The 15,939-nt window shown below is 39.8% G+C and overlaps 1 protein-coding gene across 2 annotated transcripts in view; it reads left to right on the top strand.

The window, feature by feature from the left end:
- The window catches only part of HSPA12A (heat shock protein family A (Hsp70) member 12A), a 53,118-nt gene that overhangs the window by 22,220 nt on the left and 14,959 nt on the right, over positions 1-15,939 (top strand). For both annotated transcript variants that reach the window (XM_042019413.1, XM_042019414.1), the window contains exons 4-6: positions 68-254; positions 1,108-1,212; positions 3,038-3,154. In XM_042019413.1, coding sequence (XP_041875347.1) covers positions 68-254; positions 1,108-1,212; positions 3,038-3,154 — 409 coding nt within the window. The remainder of the gene's footprint in view (positions 1-67; positions 255-1,107; positions 1,213-3,037; positions 3,155-15,939) is intronic.

Raw genomic sequence — 15,939 nt, 5'->3', positions numbered from 1 at the left:
ACTTGGTTTTTTTCTGCTGCTCTAAAACTGAGCATCACTAACTGGAGCTGTTTCACTCTTTGGCTAGACGATGGGAAGGTGGAGATCCAGGTGTTTCCAATCAGAAGACACCAACCACTATCCTCCTAACACCAGAGAGAAAGTTCCATAGCTTTGGCTATGCAGCAAGAGACTACTACCATGACTTGGATCCCTCTGAATCAAAGCACTGGTTGTATTTTGAAAAGTTCAAGATGAAGCTACATACCAGTGGTGTAAGTAATATCCAAACTGTGTTTGCTGCTCAGGTTGTTTTCCTCTGAACAGTACTAGATTTTTGCCTGAAAATTGTCAACTAGAAGTGAAGCATTTCTAAGTTTAGAGAGTAGATGGAATAAATTGAACTCTTCAGTTAGCATTATGATTCATATTGTTTCTCACTGCATTTGGCAACTGTATCTTGCCAGCCTTCCTTGTAGATCTGAAAAGTTCAGTATCTGCTTTGCTTAGATCTTCATGTCCTGTCTGGCGAGTCTGCATGAGGTTGGTTTGGTCAACAAATCTGGTAGCAGAAATGGGATGTAAGAGCTATACTGAGCTCGAGAGCAGCAGAGCAAATTCACCCAGAATTTCGTTGCCAGAACTGCAAGTGCCAATCAGGCTGTTAATTTGACATTATTCCTACTGATTGTATTTTTGTCTTTAGTCCATTCTAGAATTTTGGGAATAGGCCAGTACTTTCTGTTTTGAGGTGTTTTCTGGTTTCATGTGTTGGTGGGAAAACAAAATTCTGTTCTTTTAACTCTTAACTTGGATTAAATATCTTGCATCGGCAGCTTCGTTGCAATTATTTACAGATACATGTACTGCAATTATTTAGTCCATATTTCTCTCTCTGCCTGCAGTTATCTGTAGGCATGGAAAGTGTTTAAAAACAAAGTCTAAAATAAGCAGCAAAATGTCATGCTCCAGGAAATTCAAGTGATGAGTTAAATCCTCTTCAGAATAGTTTTGTCAGTTTTTCCTAACCGGGTGAATAATGAAGAGTTCCCTGTCCTCAAGCAGTGGGAATTAATTTGATGTTTGCCTTTTTCTTTCAATAACTTCTAGTTATTTTCTTTCATGTAGAATCTTACCATGGAGACAGACCTGACAGCTGCAAATGGCAAAAAAGTCAAAGCACTTGAGATATTTGCTTATGCTCTGCAGTTCTTTAAGGAACAGGCATTAAAGGTGGGGTAATGCTTCCTTATCAAGATTTGCTGTATTTATAACTAGTATAAATATGAGCTTAATATTTTCAACCTTGCCAAGCTTTGACCTAAGTAGTATTTGATGTAAACAAAGCAAGGCAGGTGTAGAAACTCCAGGCAGGCTGTGGACTCTGGAGAGCTCACAATACCCTGAAGTAATTTCCCCTTGCACAGGTCAAGCTTGATCACTGATAGCATCACTGTGATGCAGAGTTCTGAATAGCTTTTTACTGGCTTAGATATTTTCTGCCGTATTTTTAATGGAAAAAAAGGTTGATTTGACAAGAAAATTAAAAAGCTTACAATTTTCCATTTCTGATTTGAAATGTTGCAGTGCTCATTTCTTGCAGTGTTCTTGGATCACAAGACTGTTTTTCTTATTCTCCAATGGAATACATGTCCCCAGTAAACAGGTTTTGAGATTTTTAAATCCTGTGTAAACAGTCAATTGTGAGTTAAGTAAACATTGGCTTCCAACATGCCACTATAATGTCAGTGTAAGCAGAGCAATTCCTGGGTCAAATCAGAGTATTCATCCAAGCAAGTGTTGTTTAAAATAGCCTTATGGTTAAAAGCTAACCTGCTTTTTTGAATAGGTTTAATTTACTTTCTCTGAGATGCCAGTCTGTTCTTATGGCTGCAGAGAAACAATCCTGCCACTACAACTCAAATTCCCTGTCTTGTCAAAGACATCTTGAACTATATTTTTTTGGGCTTGATTGTAAAGTCACAGACTTGGACCTGTGCATGGTCTGGGGATAGTCTTAGCAAATATGAATGTTGGATAAAATCCCATATATTTGCTGTGCTGCCTGTTCGGGGCTACATCCTTTTCCTGATGTTAATAACTAAATCCCTGGCATTTGTGGGTGAATCCTGGAACTAAGTAGACAAGCCATGTGAGTGGGCTGTTACTTTGGACTGTAATGTGTCTGTGGTGCCCTGCGCAGTATAATGGTACTACTTTTCCAGCATGGATTTTTGAAGTGCAGCATAGCTAAACAAACACAACACCTTGGCTCAGCACATGCAGAAACATTTTTTTCTATTCTAAAGGCCTGTTGTCCACCTTTCTGAACCTTTCTCTGTTTGGATGGAGATTTAGATAGGACATATGGTAATGACATTTTACTTGGAACCTTGCCCAAAACATGTCAGTATATCACCTAATTTGCAAATGCAGTACAGACTTTCCTCTTTTTTAAGGGGGAAAAAAAGGACAATAAAAGTACTAAACTAGTCTTGAATGTTTGCTTAAAGCAAAATTTTGAAGGACCAATCAGTCATTTTTTTAAAGGGGTTAACTATAACTTCCCCTTGTTAACTGCATTATAAAAAATTGATTTAAAGGTAAGTGGTGTATAAAGAAGTCATTGAAAAATCCAGATTGTAAAACATAAATGTTCATCAGTGATACCCCAAATATTTTTCTCTCTATTAATCAAAATGTAAGTGTGAATTCTTCAGGCTACAGCAAATCCCATACCATGGCTAAGAATGTACATAAATGTGCGGTAATGTTCTGTAAATTGCTGCTTTTGCAAAAGCCAAATTTTCTGTATGTTGAGCAGTAAACTTTTCTATAGGCCTCCTTGAGAAAGCTTCAACCTTAATCCCACCTTTTGGCATAGTAAAGCATTCTTGGCAGGTTGGAAGTAATTCTGATTTGTAGCATGGATGTAACAGAAGAAAAATTGAAAAGAGGATTACTGTTACCAGAGCCAACAGAAAATAATGTTCTCCTGTAAAGTAGAGACCCATCATTTTGCATTCACCTCTATTTTCCTTTTTTTTTTTTTTTTTAGGAACTCAGTGACCAAGGAGGCTCGGACTTTGAAAACACTGAAGTAAGATGGGTCATTACAGTGCCTGCTATTTGGAAGCAGCCTGCAAAGCAGTTTATGAGACAAGCTGCCTACAAGGTAATATTACAGGCTGAATGTAGAAATGCCCCTTTAAAGCCCTAGTTTATAGGCTAAATGATAAGCTGTATTTGGGGCAATTTACTCTAGTATAAACTGTATAAATACAGTCTAGAAACATTGAAAGAGGAGTTAAATCTACCAAGCAGTAGGTGTAGGTTATATGTATTCACCTCTTAAGTGCCTTTTTCTTACTATTTATTTTCATATATTGGTGTCCCTCACTGACTGATTGTCATCTTGGACAATGTATTCCTGCTGAACTCAGTGCACATGGAACAGATGCAGTTTTGAGACCCTAGGGAAAGCTGAGTTTAAAATACTGGACACAGATTTGTTTTGTTACTTTCTTTAGGTCATCACAGACTTTTAAAGTTTTTTTAAAAAAAGGAAAAAGGAGGGAAAGAAAAGAGCCTCCTTGGTGGGACTTTTCTTCCAGTTCCCGTTTTCCCACAGTAGGAATGAAAGGACTGTGAACCGGATAGTCTGGATATAAAATTAAATTCAAACGTTATTTTCGCCAGTAAGAGGTTTATCTGCGTTTAACTCTTTCCCTCCAACCGCCCCTCAAATATGTGCACTTCCCATATGCATGTCCTTTATTTCAAATTCAGTTTGTGTCTCTAATACATGAGATGTACACATTCTTTTTTTCATCAGGATATTCACTTTTAGTTTGTTTGTTTGGTTTTTTTTAATTTTCGCTCAGAGACTTGCGTAAGCCATTGGCAGCAGCCATGCAGTGCGCAGTTTGTAAAGTATCTTCTAGTTCATGAGTAATTTGCAGAGCGCTCCTGGGAAGCACCCAGATTTTTCTAACTCTGTTTCTAACTATCTCTAATGTTGAGCAACATTTTTCTTAACAGTCTGTATTGTGGGATTGCTAATGCTAGTGCCAGAAGCAAAACACTCTTAAAGTTCTGATGGAAGGACACGGTTGTAGGTAAATCTGAAACACTAGAGACCCATTCATTATATCTGTATATTGTTGTCTGCCTGCTGTCTGTGTGCATGTGTGCTCGTGAAGTGGGAGCTGTGGAAGGAGCAGGGCAGGGATCAGGTAGATCTCTTGGCATTTCTCATTTGTGGCACAATGGAATGTTGTTAATTAGTGTCTGTGTCTGTGGTTGTGTCTGTGATTGTGTACTTCTATGGGCAAGCTTGATAAACAGCAAGGACTGACAAGGCTTTTAACTCGGGGTGTGTGATCCACTGCAGGAAAACATGAGTTTAGGGAAATAATTCATGTTAACTTGACACATGGCTGATTTTTTTCAAAGCAGTGGGAATGAAGAAACAGGTGCAGAAAACAGAATTCTGAATTTCCATTCAGTCTTTCAGATTCCTATTGCTGGATCCAAATGTTCCTCAGGGATGGATCAGAGCTTGCAGCTCTTGTTGCTAGCTATTGGAATATGGAAGCATCTTGAAAATGAGGGGCATCATGTAGAGAAAAGTGTGAAAAGGCAGTGGTAGAAACCTTGCAACAGGAGACACACTGAAGTACAGCCACCAGTCTGAGCTGGGAGTTAACTTGCAGAAAATATTAATGAGCTGTGGAATTCTGCTGAGCAGTCGGTGTCAAGTGAGGTAGCTCCAAGAGAACTAAAGTACTAAAGCAGCTTCAGTCACTGGTTCACAGTGTAAAGCCCAGCCTTTTTGGAATGGTTAAGGAGTTGTCTAGGCAAAGCTAATGGAATTAATAAAGTAGAGTACGAAGTCTTGGAAATCTGCTTCTGTGTTCAACATCCATCAGCTTTTGACTAGCCTGCGATCTCAGTGCAGCTCTGACACCCTTCATCTCTGCTTTGCCTTAAACAAAACATTGCTAACCTGGAACTCTTCATCTGCCCAAGGGCTCCTGCATTGTCCCCTTCCAGCTGCTCTGCTGCTTTCTCATTGAATTTGTAATCTGGGTGTTCCCTTCAGCTCACAGTTCTTCCTCTCTCTTTCCATCCAGCCTATCAAAATCCTGCTAATTCTGTCTGCATGACAGCTTTTCTTGTCTTTGTACACTGCTGAGCTTTCATCCAAGCTGTCAGGGATTCTGCATCTTGGTTACTGCAACATCATTTCCTTGGCTTCAGCAGCTGTAGTCTGGCCTGGTTTGTATCTCTTTGGAATATTGCCCCTAAAGAGTTTCGTAGCCTCACATTTGACAGGAAATCAGCCCACATTTGACTCCATCTGTGTCATCTCAGACATGAGCTGCATGTCCTGGACATGAACATCTGTATTGCTCACTCATTTTCCTCTTCTGAAACCCTTTTTAAAATTCTGGGTTTTTTCATGCCTACAAAAACTTGACTGATTAACCTACTTTTATGGGAGATCTACTCCTCATTGCTTCTTGCTGTTACTCTGCCTGCCCTATCTGTATTCATCTGTTGTGCTTTTTGTATCCTTAACAATTTTTATAGCTGAGTTATTACCTCTTTGAAGCAGGTATTTGTTTATTCTCATTTATCTTGCTCTCTGGGGCCTTCCAAGGGACTAAGTCTGGCAGGTTGTAGAGAGTTGCATGTCTTTACAGATTATTTTGCTGAATCAAAATTACTTTATTCCTGAATAACAGTTCACAGGTGCTTTTTGCTGTCCCTCATGCTTAATTCCTGTGTGCCCAGAGATGGTTCTACAGCTCTGTGACACTTGTTGAGATGTGGTCAGAGCTGGAGAGAGCTCTGTGGCAAGAGCAGAGTGTCAGCTCTGTAGGACTCACTTAGTTTTAAGTTTTCTTTCCCAAAACATGTCTGCTGGGATTAGTGTGCATTGCATCAGTCTTCACTACATCCTTAGTAATGACTTTTAGGATTTATAGCCATATTTGCCATTCTCCCCACCAGTAAAAGATAAGGCATCATAAATAGCATCAACTTTTCTTGTTTCTGTGTCCCAGTTGTTCTGCTTTGCATTCTTTGGGCACAGTAAGTGCAGAGCAGAATCTGCAGGCTGGAATTCCTTGAACATGCTAATAGGAATAACGTTTTAAGGAAGATTTTGGAGTGTGACAGGAATATCTGAATGCAGAAGCTGTAAGATAAGAAAGTAAAACATGGCATAACAAATGCACTCAGGGCAGAGCGAAGGAAATGGAAGGCTGGTGCATTTTCATAAGCTTGCCTGAAATACTCTGTGGGCTTTCAAACATCAGTCAGTTGGTCTAGTCTGAGATACTGAAGGTTCTTTTCTTTTTAATATGAACTGTTGAGTTTTGAAATTGAGTTCTAGAGCTCTGAAGTAGATTTATTTTTCAATTACCTACAATTTTTCAAATACCTACAATTACATACAAATAAAATCATTTGCATGATAAGCTCGTATAAACAAAAAGAGAGGCAGTCTAGGTTATAGGATTAAGCACGTGAGCCTAAAATTCCAGAGGCTTTATTTAACCAGCTCCTATACTCAACATTTATTATTGTTTTCACATCAGTTTTGTAATGGAATGTGCACAGTGAGGATTATTTAACACGTTGCATTCCAGGGTCAATGACATTACATTGATCAATACTGCTTTGCTCTGGAGAAACCTTCGGAGAAAAATAAACAAACTGGGTGAAAGAATAATGAGACAGCACAAGAAACTCCTTCCTAATAAAAACGTGACATGAAGTATGTTTGATTTTTAAAAAGATGGCTTGGGGGGCTTAACCAGATTGAAATTTGTGAAGCTGAGCTACTCTTATTCCCTCATAAGTCTGTTCTTCTATTCATAAAACACACACAACTGAAATTTATTTGTGTAGGGACAGTGTGACCGGCTTCTGCTCTAAACTGCATAAGAAGGTGCAAGCAGCACTGGGAAGCTGGTTATTTTTCTGAAACAGGACTTTTTAATGAGAGAGATGAGGCAGAAATGTGTTAATGCATCAACCATCCTGATTATTTGTAGCTTGTGGGGGTCTCTTGAGTCTATGGTTTCACTTTTGTGATATTAAGATCTTTTTAATCATGAGGATGATAATGTTTATTGAGTGATGTGTTGGGGAGGATTCTGCATCTTGTAGCTATGTTTAATTAGTAAAGGATAACTAATTGAGAGGTGAAGATTACAGAGTGGAAAATGTATGCTAATTGATCTCTGCTCACACATGTGAGTTCCTCAGCCAGGTTCACATGAAGGCAGAGGCATCTGCTAATCCAATTCTCTATATTTCTGTTTGTCCACTTTGTGGCACAAGTTGAAGTATCTGGAGTTTTTTCTTTTGCTAAAACAAGTAAAACAAGAGGTTTCCATAGCATTTTGTGTAAGAGTGAATCTGTGCCTGTCTTACAAAGTTTAGAAACGCATTTCTCATGTTCTTAGAAATTGCCTGAAAGAAGAGAAATAGTCAAAAAATAGAATTTTCATTCTGCCTGGTGGAAACACTGTGCTAGATGGGGTTTACCAGCCAAAAAAGGAAAAGGATGGTCTGAAAGGCTGTAAACTACAGTCATTAGGGAGTGATAGAAATCCAAAAATGTAACTCAGTGTGGACAGCGTCTAAAACAAGTGGGTTTGATTGTAATAAGTTCATAGAAAGGACAATAGATTGGTCTAAAAGACATCTTAGATGGCAATATTCAGTTACAGAGAAAAGAAATATGAGCTGAAATTGGAACTGTAATGAATAATATTAAGGCAAAATCAGAAAGCCCAAGGTGCAGAATAAACTGGAACTTACAGAAAATAGCAAGCAAGTAGTTTTCTCAGTGCAAGTCCTCCTCAGTCAGGGCCACTTGTGTTGTTTTAGTAAAATCATCCTGAGCCATAAGAGCCCACAATGAGGATGTTTCTAAATAGAGGGAAGGAGAGAGCCTGAGACATGAGGAAGAGACTTAAATAGGAGGAGTTGGGTTTTGCTGTTGTGGTAACTGGTGCATGCCCCGGGTACAAAAAGCATTTCTAGAGTATTGCAACATGAAAAATTGAAAAGCTTATGAGAATTTAATGGCTTCATTTTTCTAATGCACACTACTCATAAAACTTGCAAGTAATGTTCTCCTGCACCTTGGGGGATATAATATAATGCAGCAAAAAATTCCTGGTAATGCCACTTGGAGCTAAGCTTTCAGTTACTGCCCAAATGTGATCTGTGACAACAATCCCTTGGGAAGGAGCTGCAGCAACATCACCCTGGAGAATTATGAACCAGATGCCACTGTGGTCCCATTTATCTTCAACTTGTCAAAAAACATAACTTCTACTTTACCATGTTATCATTCAGCAATATGTGACTCAGCTTCAGTAATGCTAATTTGGATTTATTTGTGGTCCCAATACCTGAGAAACTTTTTGAGGAGTGAAAGGGCAGAGGCACAACAAAACAAGCAATATGGAGATTTTTTTGTGCAAAGAAACATGGGTGATTTCAGAGTCTCATGATTTGTTCCCTGCCTAATAAATGATCCAAGATTCTTCTCCTTGGAATATTGTGTCTGTATTACTTCTGAGACCAAAATGTGATAGACTGAATCTAATGTCCTAAGTAAGGTCTGCTGCAATTACTGGTTTTCTTTCATGTCTCACAAATATAAGAAATCCTTTTCTCTCCCACGATGACCCAGAAATCATCTGCCTCGCCTGTGTGTAGCAAGAAATTATCTTGCTTATGAGCAGTTAATAAAAGGTTTTTGTGAAATAAACACAGGTAAACTGCAGAACCTTCTCCATGAATTGTAAACAAAAGTGCTGCTTCATGATTGGTAGCCGGTGGTCATAATTCAAGTATTTCCTGCCTTCTGTTCCATCTCCCTTCCTAAAGGAGAAAAAATGGTTTTATAAATTAAAAAGGGGAAATTGTAATACAAAATCCAAAAGACCCGGTAAGTATAAATTTTATTAATAGAATCAAACAGTCTATGCAGTCCTAAAGAATTCCAAGCTCAGGTTGAAAGTAAAAGAACAGATAATAAAAGTAATGTGTAAAATATGAAGTATAGAAATGCTTAGGTAAAGCAATTTGTACTCTTAGCTGCGTAATAGCAACACCAGAAAAATAAATTGAGGCAGTCTGACTGTGCTTAGCAAAGGCATTTATCTCAATCAGCCAGCCTAGCTGTCTATAACAAACTGGTTTATCTAATCAGTGGCCACACAAATGCAGCAGTTCTGGCTGTAGCCAGTGCAGCTCCACACATTCATTATTTTAAGTGTGCTGAAAATAAAAGTCACACTTCATTATGGTTCCAGGTGCCCCATTTATTCTCATTCTTTTCAGAATGAGATAATACCATTTTTTCTAGACAGCCATTAAGAGGGAGAAATGTTGCATTTTTTACCACAGCAATAGCTTTACTGACAGGTTAGTAAACAGAAGTGAAATATCAAATGGATTCTGCTTTGGCCCAAAGCAACTTGCTAAGTAGCATGATCAGGTATGTGCATGCACAGACAACCAAGGTGATTACTCAGAGTCCAAACACCCCTCATTCCAACAAACTCCAGCAACAGCTCCACTGAAAACCTTAGTATTTATTTGGATACTCAGAAATTGATGTTTTTTTCATTAGTGGGTGGTTCCACAAAATTTGTTCTTGGTGTTTTGCAAAATTTATATAGGAAGCTTGTGGCAGAGCTGAATGCAAAAGCTGGGTTTCAAGTCCATGTCTGCTATTTGTATCCTCATATTTTTAAGCATAAAGACCATATTTTCCTCTACAGCCCATGAATTAATTAATTAGGAACTGAATTTCCCTCTCTGACAAGACACTGGTCTGAGACACTTTTTTTTTTTTGAGTGCTGATTGCATTGGTGTTGTAAACTCAACTTGTGCATCCCTGTTGCATTGAACTGATTGCTTTCCATATGTTGCATCACTTTTTAACATGACTCATGGCTGATGTTTAGGATCACAGGACTGCTTGAGGCTGTTGTGCTCTGTATATTTCTCGCTTTTAAAAACAAAAAGTGTGCTGTGACAAATGTTTCCTTTGATTCCCAGACAAACGTTCTAATTACAATCTGTACAGAAACCTGTGAGGACCTGAATAACTGCAGGCTTGCAGCAGTGAGTCTGGTACTGCTGTCACCCTGTCAGACATGATGGGCTCCCTCTCACTGATACATGCAAGGATTTGACACAAGAGTCACAAAGACAAGGAGAGAGAAAGTGTGTGGGTCCGTAGCCTTTAGGAAGGATTCCATCCTGCAGTTCTGGCCTTTCTCAGTGTAGAATACCTGCACCATTTTCGAGTCATGGAAGCATAAAGTGGGAATGTTGGTTGGAGATCATCTAGCTTGACCTTCCAGTTGAAGCAGGGTTATTGCCAACACTGGGTCAGCAGTGGCTTTATTTAATGTCCAAGGACAGAGATGCCTTTCTGAGCAGCTGTTCAGGTGCTGTATCACCTTCTTAGTAAAAAGGGGGTCCCAATTTGGACTCCACAAGCTGCGGTATGTGGCTGTCGTCCCTCATTGCAGCTCCTGGCAAGACTGAGAAAAACTGTGTTCTGCTGTCTTTGGAAGTGCCCTTCAGAGAGCTGCAGGCAGGTGTTCTGCTGCTCCTTGGCCTACAAGAGGTTCTTCCACCATAAAACTAATTTTGATTGTAAATGAAATGCTAATCTAAACCTCGTGGTCCTTCAGCATACATGGTCAGCACAACTGCTAAATGGGGAGTAGCGTAACCATCAACTGGAATTAATTTCTATGTTGTCTAGTGATGTTCACCAAACCAGCTGTACAGGTGCAAATGTGAGGTACCTTATTATCATCTATCCTGACTGGCTGCAGCTTCGAGGATTTCACCCAAAAGCCCCCTTCACAGGGCCTGTGAGTTCCCTGTTTGAAGTGGGAGCAGCAGTAGGTTCGGCCCAGGTGAAAACTCTGGGAAGGTTGTGAATTTTCTGTGGCTTAAGTTACTTTGTACAGAGTTCTGGTATGGGCAAGCCCTGGGAATTCAGAAAGCACTGCCAAGCCTATTTGGTGTTTTAAAAGCAGGGAAATAGTATATAAATACATAGTGATGGTATCTACTTCCTCATGGCAGGTGGGAAAATGTCTGAGGCCCCAAAAGAGACCTCTCAGGATAAACCCAAAATCCTAAGGACAGTGTAAAGGCTGGTTTTTACATTGGATTTCATGCCTTTATGCTTTTCGTGTTATTTCATCCGTTATGTTTGTGCAAAGTGAATAAATGAAAATTATTACAGGGGTCTTTCAGCTTCCAGTTTTGTGCCCCTCCAGTAGTGGCTTTTTCATCTTCCGTAGCTTGTATTCCTCTTGTCTGAAAAATGAAGTTACTACTATTTTAGCATAGCCTGAGGTGTCCTTTATGCTTTCTCAAGTAGTGTTCTCACAGAGAGATGAACATCTTTGTCCTGTCCCTGATCTGTACAGATAGGGAAGCTGACACTGAAAGAATTCTGCAGCTGTGATAATTATCCACAATGTTCTCACTTGGGAAATGCAGAGCATCAGTGACACCTGATCAGACTAGGACCAAGGACAGCCTGTGCCACAAACCTAATTTTAGTTCAACCAGCAGTAATAGTGTGAAAATGTATGCATTCACATACATTTGTTAGGTATGTGCATGTATGGGTAGCAAATGTTAAGAGAAAGCAAAATGCTCATGGTTCTGTAAAGCAAAAAGTGCTTCTATGACACTGTAGATGTCAGATCTTTGCAGGATCAACTACCACCCAAACATTGTGTTGATTGGATTTTTAGTAAAAAGTCAATATTCAGTTTTCATCTAGGCTCTTATATGCAGAGTGAATATTTTTGAAAGGAGGGGAGCACCCAGCAGCTCTTCCTTCTGCCTTTGGCAAACCCATCTTTGAAAATCCTGTTTATTTTGTGGCTGTTGAGTAATTTTAAGAATCTGTCTTTGAAGAGGTAAGTGGGCAGAGCTAACTGGGCTGTCTGACCTCACTATTCTGTTTACCCACAGTATTTCTTGTACTGCAGCACTCTTCATTACTCCAAAGTCTAAGGGCAAAGCATCAGGGTATGTGAGGGTATGTGTAGTGATTTTCAAACACTTTTTATGAAGCCTTCTCCAGGCTGAAGATCCATCAAAACTGCATGCACGCTGCTTTTCCTGCAGCTTTGTGGTACCCACTCTCCCCACTCTCTGCCAACCCTGCTTCCCCTTGTGTGCCTCTTTGGGATAGTGCTGGGAGCCTTTTCCCATGTTGCTCATCTTCTTTCCTGGCACGCTCTGCCTCTGTAATTAGATCTCAGTGGTTTATTTGTGACATCCCAGTCTGATGCCATAGGACTGGAGAAAGTGCTAGCTAGTGAAAAAGGAGGAGGATTAGAGGAGCTCACTTACCAAGGCACTAAGTGGATGGTGTTATCATGAATCCCTTAACAATGAACTGATTAGTTTAAACAGTGGAAGTTTCACAAGGCACTTAATTTCCAGCCGCTGTTTTGTCTTGCCTTGATTCAGCCTCACAATACTTTCTTCATGCAGTCTGCACAGTGCTTAACTTGCAATCATGCCTTTCCTATTGTTACTAATTCTAATAAGTATCTTGGAAAATAGAAAAATGTTGATGTTAATCCTCAGCTTCTGTTGTTTTGACTGAATGATGTGGTCCTGCAGAGCTTCATTTCCTAATAAACCACATCATCTTTACAGAGCCGTTTCATAGAATCCAACTTCTAAATTTTATCTCTGTTGCCTACAAATGGGGCTTTGGTGGTAAAACAGGTTTGAAAGGTTTTTCCTACCAACCAGAAGAACAGATCATTGCACTTGTCTGGTCTGCAGTGTTGCTTCAGAAGTGATTAAAGTAGTGCAGTTGGTGAAGGTGACAAACTGGGAGAGAAGAATGGGCACCCAAGGCTGTGGTGGAGCTGTTCCTGCAGCTTCTGCATGTGCTCCATGTCACAGGCAGAAATGGAACCTTGCTGGTTGGGGAAGAGTAGCATTTGGCTGTGACACTGAACTGGAGTTATCCAGGGAATTTCCACCTTGTTTTGGCTTCCTGTGCAACATTAAGGAAAGCCTTTTAGTCTTTGTGCCTTGTTTTTCCAACCATGTAATGAGGGGGGCTCTTCCACATGCGTTTATCTGTTTATTTTATTGATGGTACATTTTTGTATCCAGAAATGCCTTATCAATTGTGAATGCAGTGCCTACAGCCCTGCAGCCGTACTGAATTAGGTCTTTAATGACTACAAAATATATCAAAGCACTAAAGTAGAATTCATCCAGTCAATTCTTTTAATCAGTTTTATAACTCAAAAGAACAAGTGCACTGTATGTAAGGCATGTTCCTTGTGTTACAAATCAGTGATCAGGCTTTTTTTTTCCACTTTTAGAAATATATCTGGTGTATCTCTCTGAAAAACCAGAAAAAGAAACTCTGACTGTTGCTTTCAATAATTTTCAAGGATAGGAATAGGAAACAGGTACCTTGTTAATGATGGTGTATTTCCTAACATTCTACTTCTTTTGAGATCACTGTGGTATGATAAATAAAGCCAGATAGAACACCAGTGTTCTGCCTGGCTGTGGAGAACTGCAGCTAAATGCTAATGCTTCTAACTACAGCAGTGTTCAGACATTTTCATCTAGGCCTACCTTAAAAAGATTCAGACTGCATGGAATATTCTACTATAGTACTCTCTTTAAGGTCATATACATTACAATATTAAATAAAAGTGCATTGCTTTTTTTTTTTTTTCCCTGAGTGTTGTGGTGTGTGAGGCTGGGTTTTAAAAGCAGCATCTTTTAATTTGTAGAAATGGTGATTTTGCCTGTGGTGTGAGTGAAAACAGTTCTCTGCAAGTGCTCAGACTGCTGTGCTGTACTGAGCTGCAGTCCAGACCCTCAGTATTTTCTAGTGGTGAATTAGTCTAACAGTTGGCAGCAGATGCTGTTTGGGGAATCAGGAATGTGGTCTTGTGGTCAGCTGTGGCTCTCTCCTGGTGACACATCTCTGGCTATAAAAACAGAGCTGGTGGCGAGGGTGAGAATTCACCTGCATCTGGATGGTAAAGTTATTTGTGCTCCAGTACGTGAGATTTTGAAGTTTGCTGTCGATGATGCATCTTGGAACATGAACAGCAGTGCGCTGGCACCAGCACACAGACCTGTGCTACTGGAGTGAGTGAGGTCTGGGAGTTCTCTTGTCAAAAAATGAAATCCTAGTCTTCAGGCATGTGAGCAAAGTTGAATTTTAGAGCAGTTCTTCTCATAGTGTTCTTTGCTTCTTCCAGGTATGTAAATGCAGCAATATCTTGCAAATTAATTTCCAAGAAATTTTTTGTGCTCAAAAGAATTTTTGTAATCCCGTGATGAGTTTTCCACTTCTGTGTTCTTGGGGAAGCTGCTGTCTGCTTCGTTCATGTTTCATAAGTGATGGCTGGGTTTATGCTGCTAGTGAGCGTTACGGGAGAAAGAAGATTTAGCAGGCTGGAGTCAAGACACTGCTCTGTTCTAAAGTCTGCTGTAAGCTGCCCTGGGCAAAAGCAAATTGGTGTGTCTGTCCCACTGCCAGAATGATCTATAGAAGGTTGAATATTGAGACATTGTTTAGATCTGTCCTGCTCAGGCCTGTTAACTTGTGAATCCCTGGTCTTTATTTCAGTAGTACTTGGGCAGCAGTGGGCAAGAACACGGAGTGAGGCAGACAGAAAGCAGAAAGTGTAAAATACAGCAAATTCCCAAATGCCTGCAATTAATAATTTTAACAAATGCATCACTGTTTCTTCATGTTGACTGCCTGCTGTTTCCACTCCTCTTTCTCTGCATGCTCAATATTTTTCTCCCATCTGTCCCTTGGCCGTAATGATGGGACAGATGTACTGCCTAAGTCTTCATCTTGGAGCTTGTATTAAAACAACCTCATTGCTCCATTCCTCCCCAGCAGTATTTATGTGTTCATGTTTCTTTATCATCTCCCCTTCCCCCATTTTCTCTGTGCTGTGTATAGATGTATAGATATATATGTAATGTGTTCTCTCTCATGGTCTAAGTAGAAATACTATATACACGAGGTATGAAATACTGATTGCTACATATACATATATATATTTATATATAAATATGTATGTGTGTATATATGTACATGTATATGTGTGTCTACATATAAAAATATGTGTTGGATGCCTGGTACCTTTTGCTGTTAAAGATTCTCTGTATGGTCTTTTTATGATGTGAAACAACCCGTTCTTCATTGTAACTGGCCCTTCAAACTCTCTGAGAAAAGCTTTTAAACAAAAAACCTCAGCATTTTCTTCATGAGGTTCTGTTAGGATCAGCTGTGCTTTGAACCGTTGAAAACTGTCATTTCTGTTGGATGTTTTCCTCAGGAGATACTTTGGGTATGTTAAAATCATAGCTAGAGAGAAAAAGGAGCAAGAATAGCATCTGCTGTGCATGGAGGGTCTGAGAACACAGATCCGAGTCCATCCGCTGCAGGTCACTGCCTTCCTCTTCTGACTGCAGTGTGAAAAGTTCATGGTACGGGCTGCTGCTGGAGGAGGGGAGGAAGCAAATGTTATTGTTAATGGTTTACTGTTTGCTTTGAGCAGAACCAGCCTTGGGAGTTTGTACTAAAATTCCCCCTAGAACAGATGATTTGTCAATTAATACAATCTTCCCCCCACCGCCACCTCCAGTTAGGAAATACCAGTGCATTCCATGTGTGTGCAACTCAGTTCTTGTCACCCCTGCAAAGCCTTTGGATTTTAATATCCTTAGCAACAAACTATTTTTTCACTAAAATACAATTTTGTCTTTAGTGCATAGGTTAGACTGAGACTAGAATTGTCTGTGCTGCTGACACATGCCAGTACAAGGAGCAGACTGAGCACTCTTGGGCTCATCCCCATTGCTAGATA

The sequence above is a fragment of the Corvus kubaryi genome, unplaced genomic scaffold (assembly GCF_017639235.1).
Source record: "Corvus kubaryi isolate FWS band 111438036 unplaced genomic scaffold, C.kubaryi_AGA036_p1.0 138, whole genome shotgun sequence".
Lineage (NCBI taxonomy): Eukaryota > Metazoa > Chordata > Aves > Passeriformes > Corvidae > Corvus > Corvus kubaryi.
Note: the sequence above shows the minus strand (reverse complement) of the source record. Positions and strands in the feature narration are given on the sequence as shown.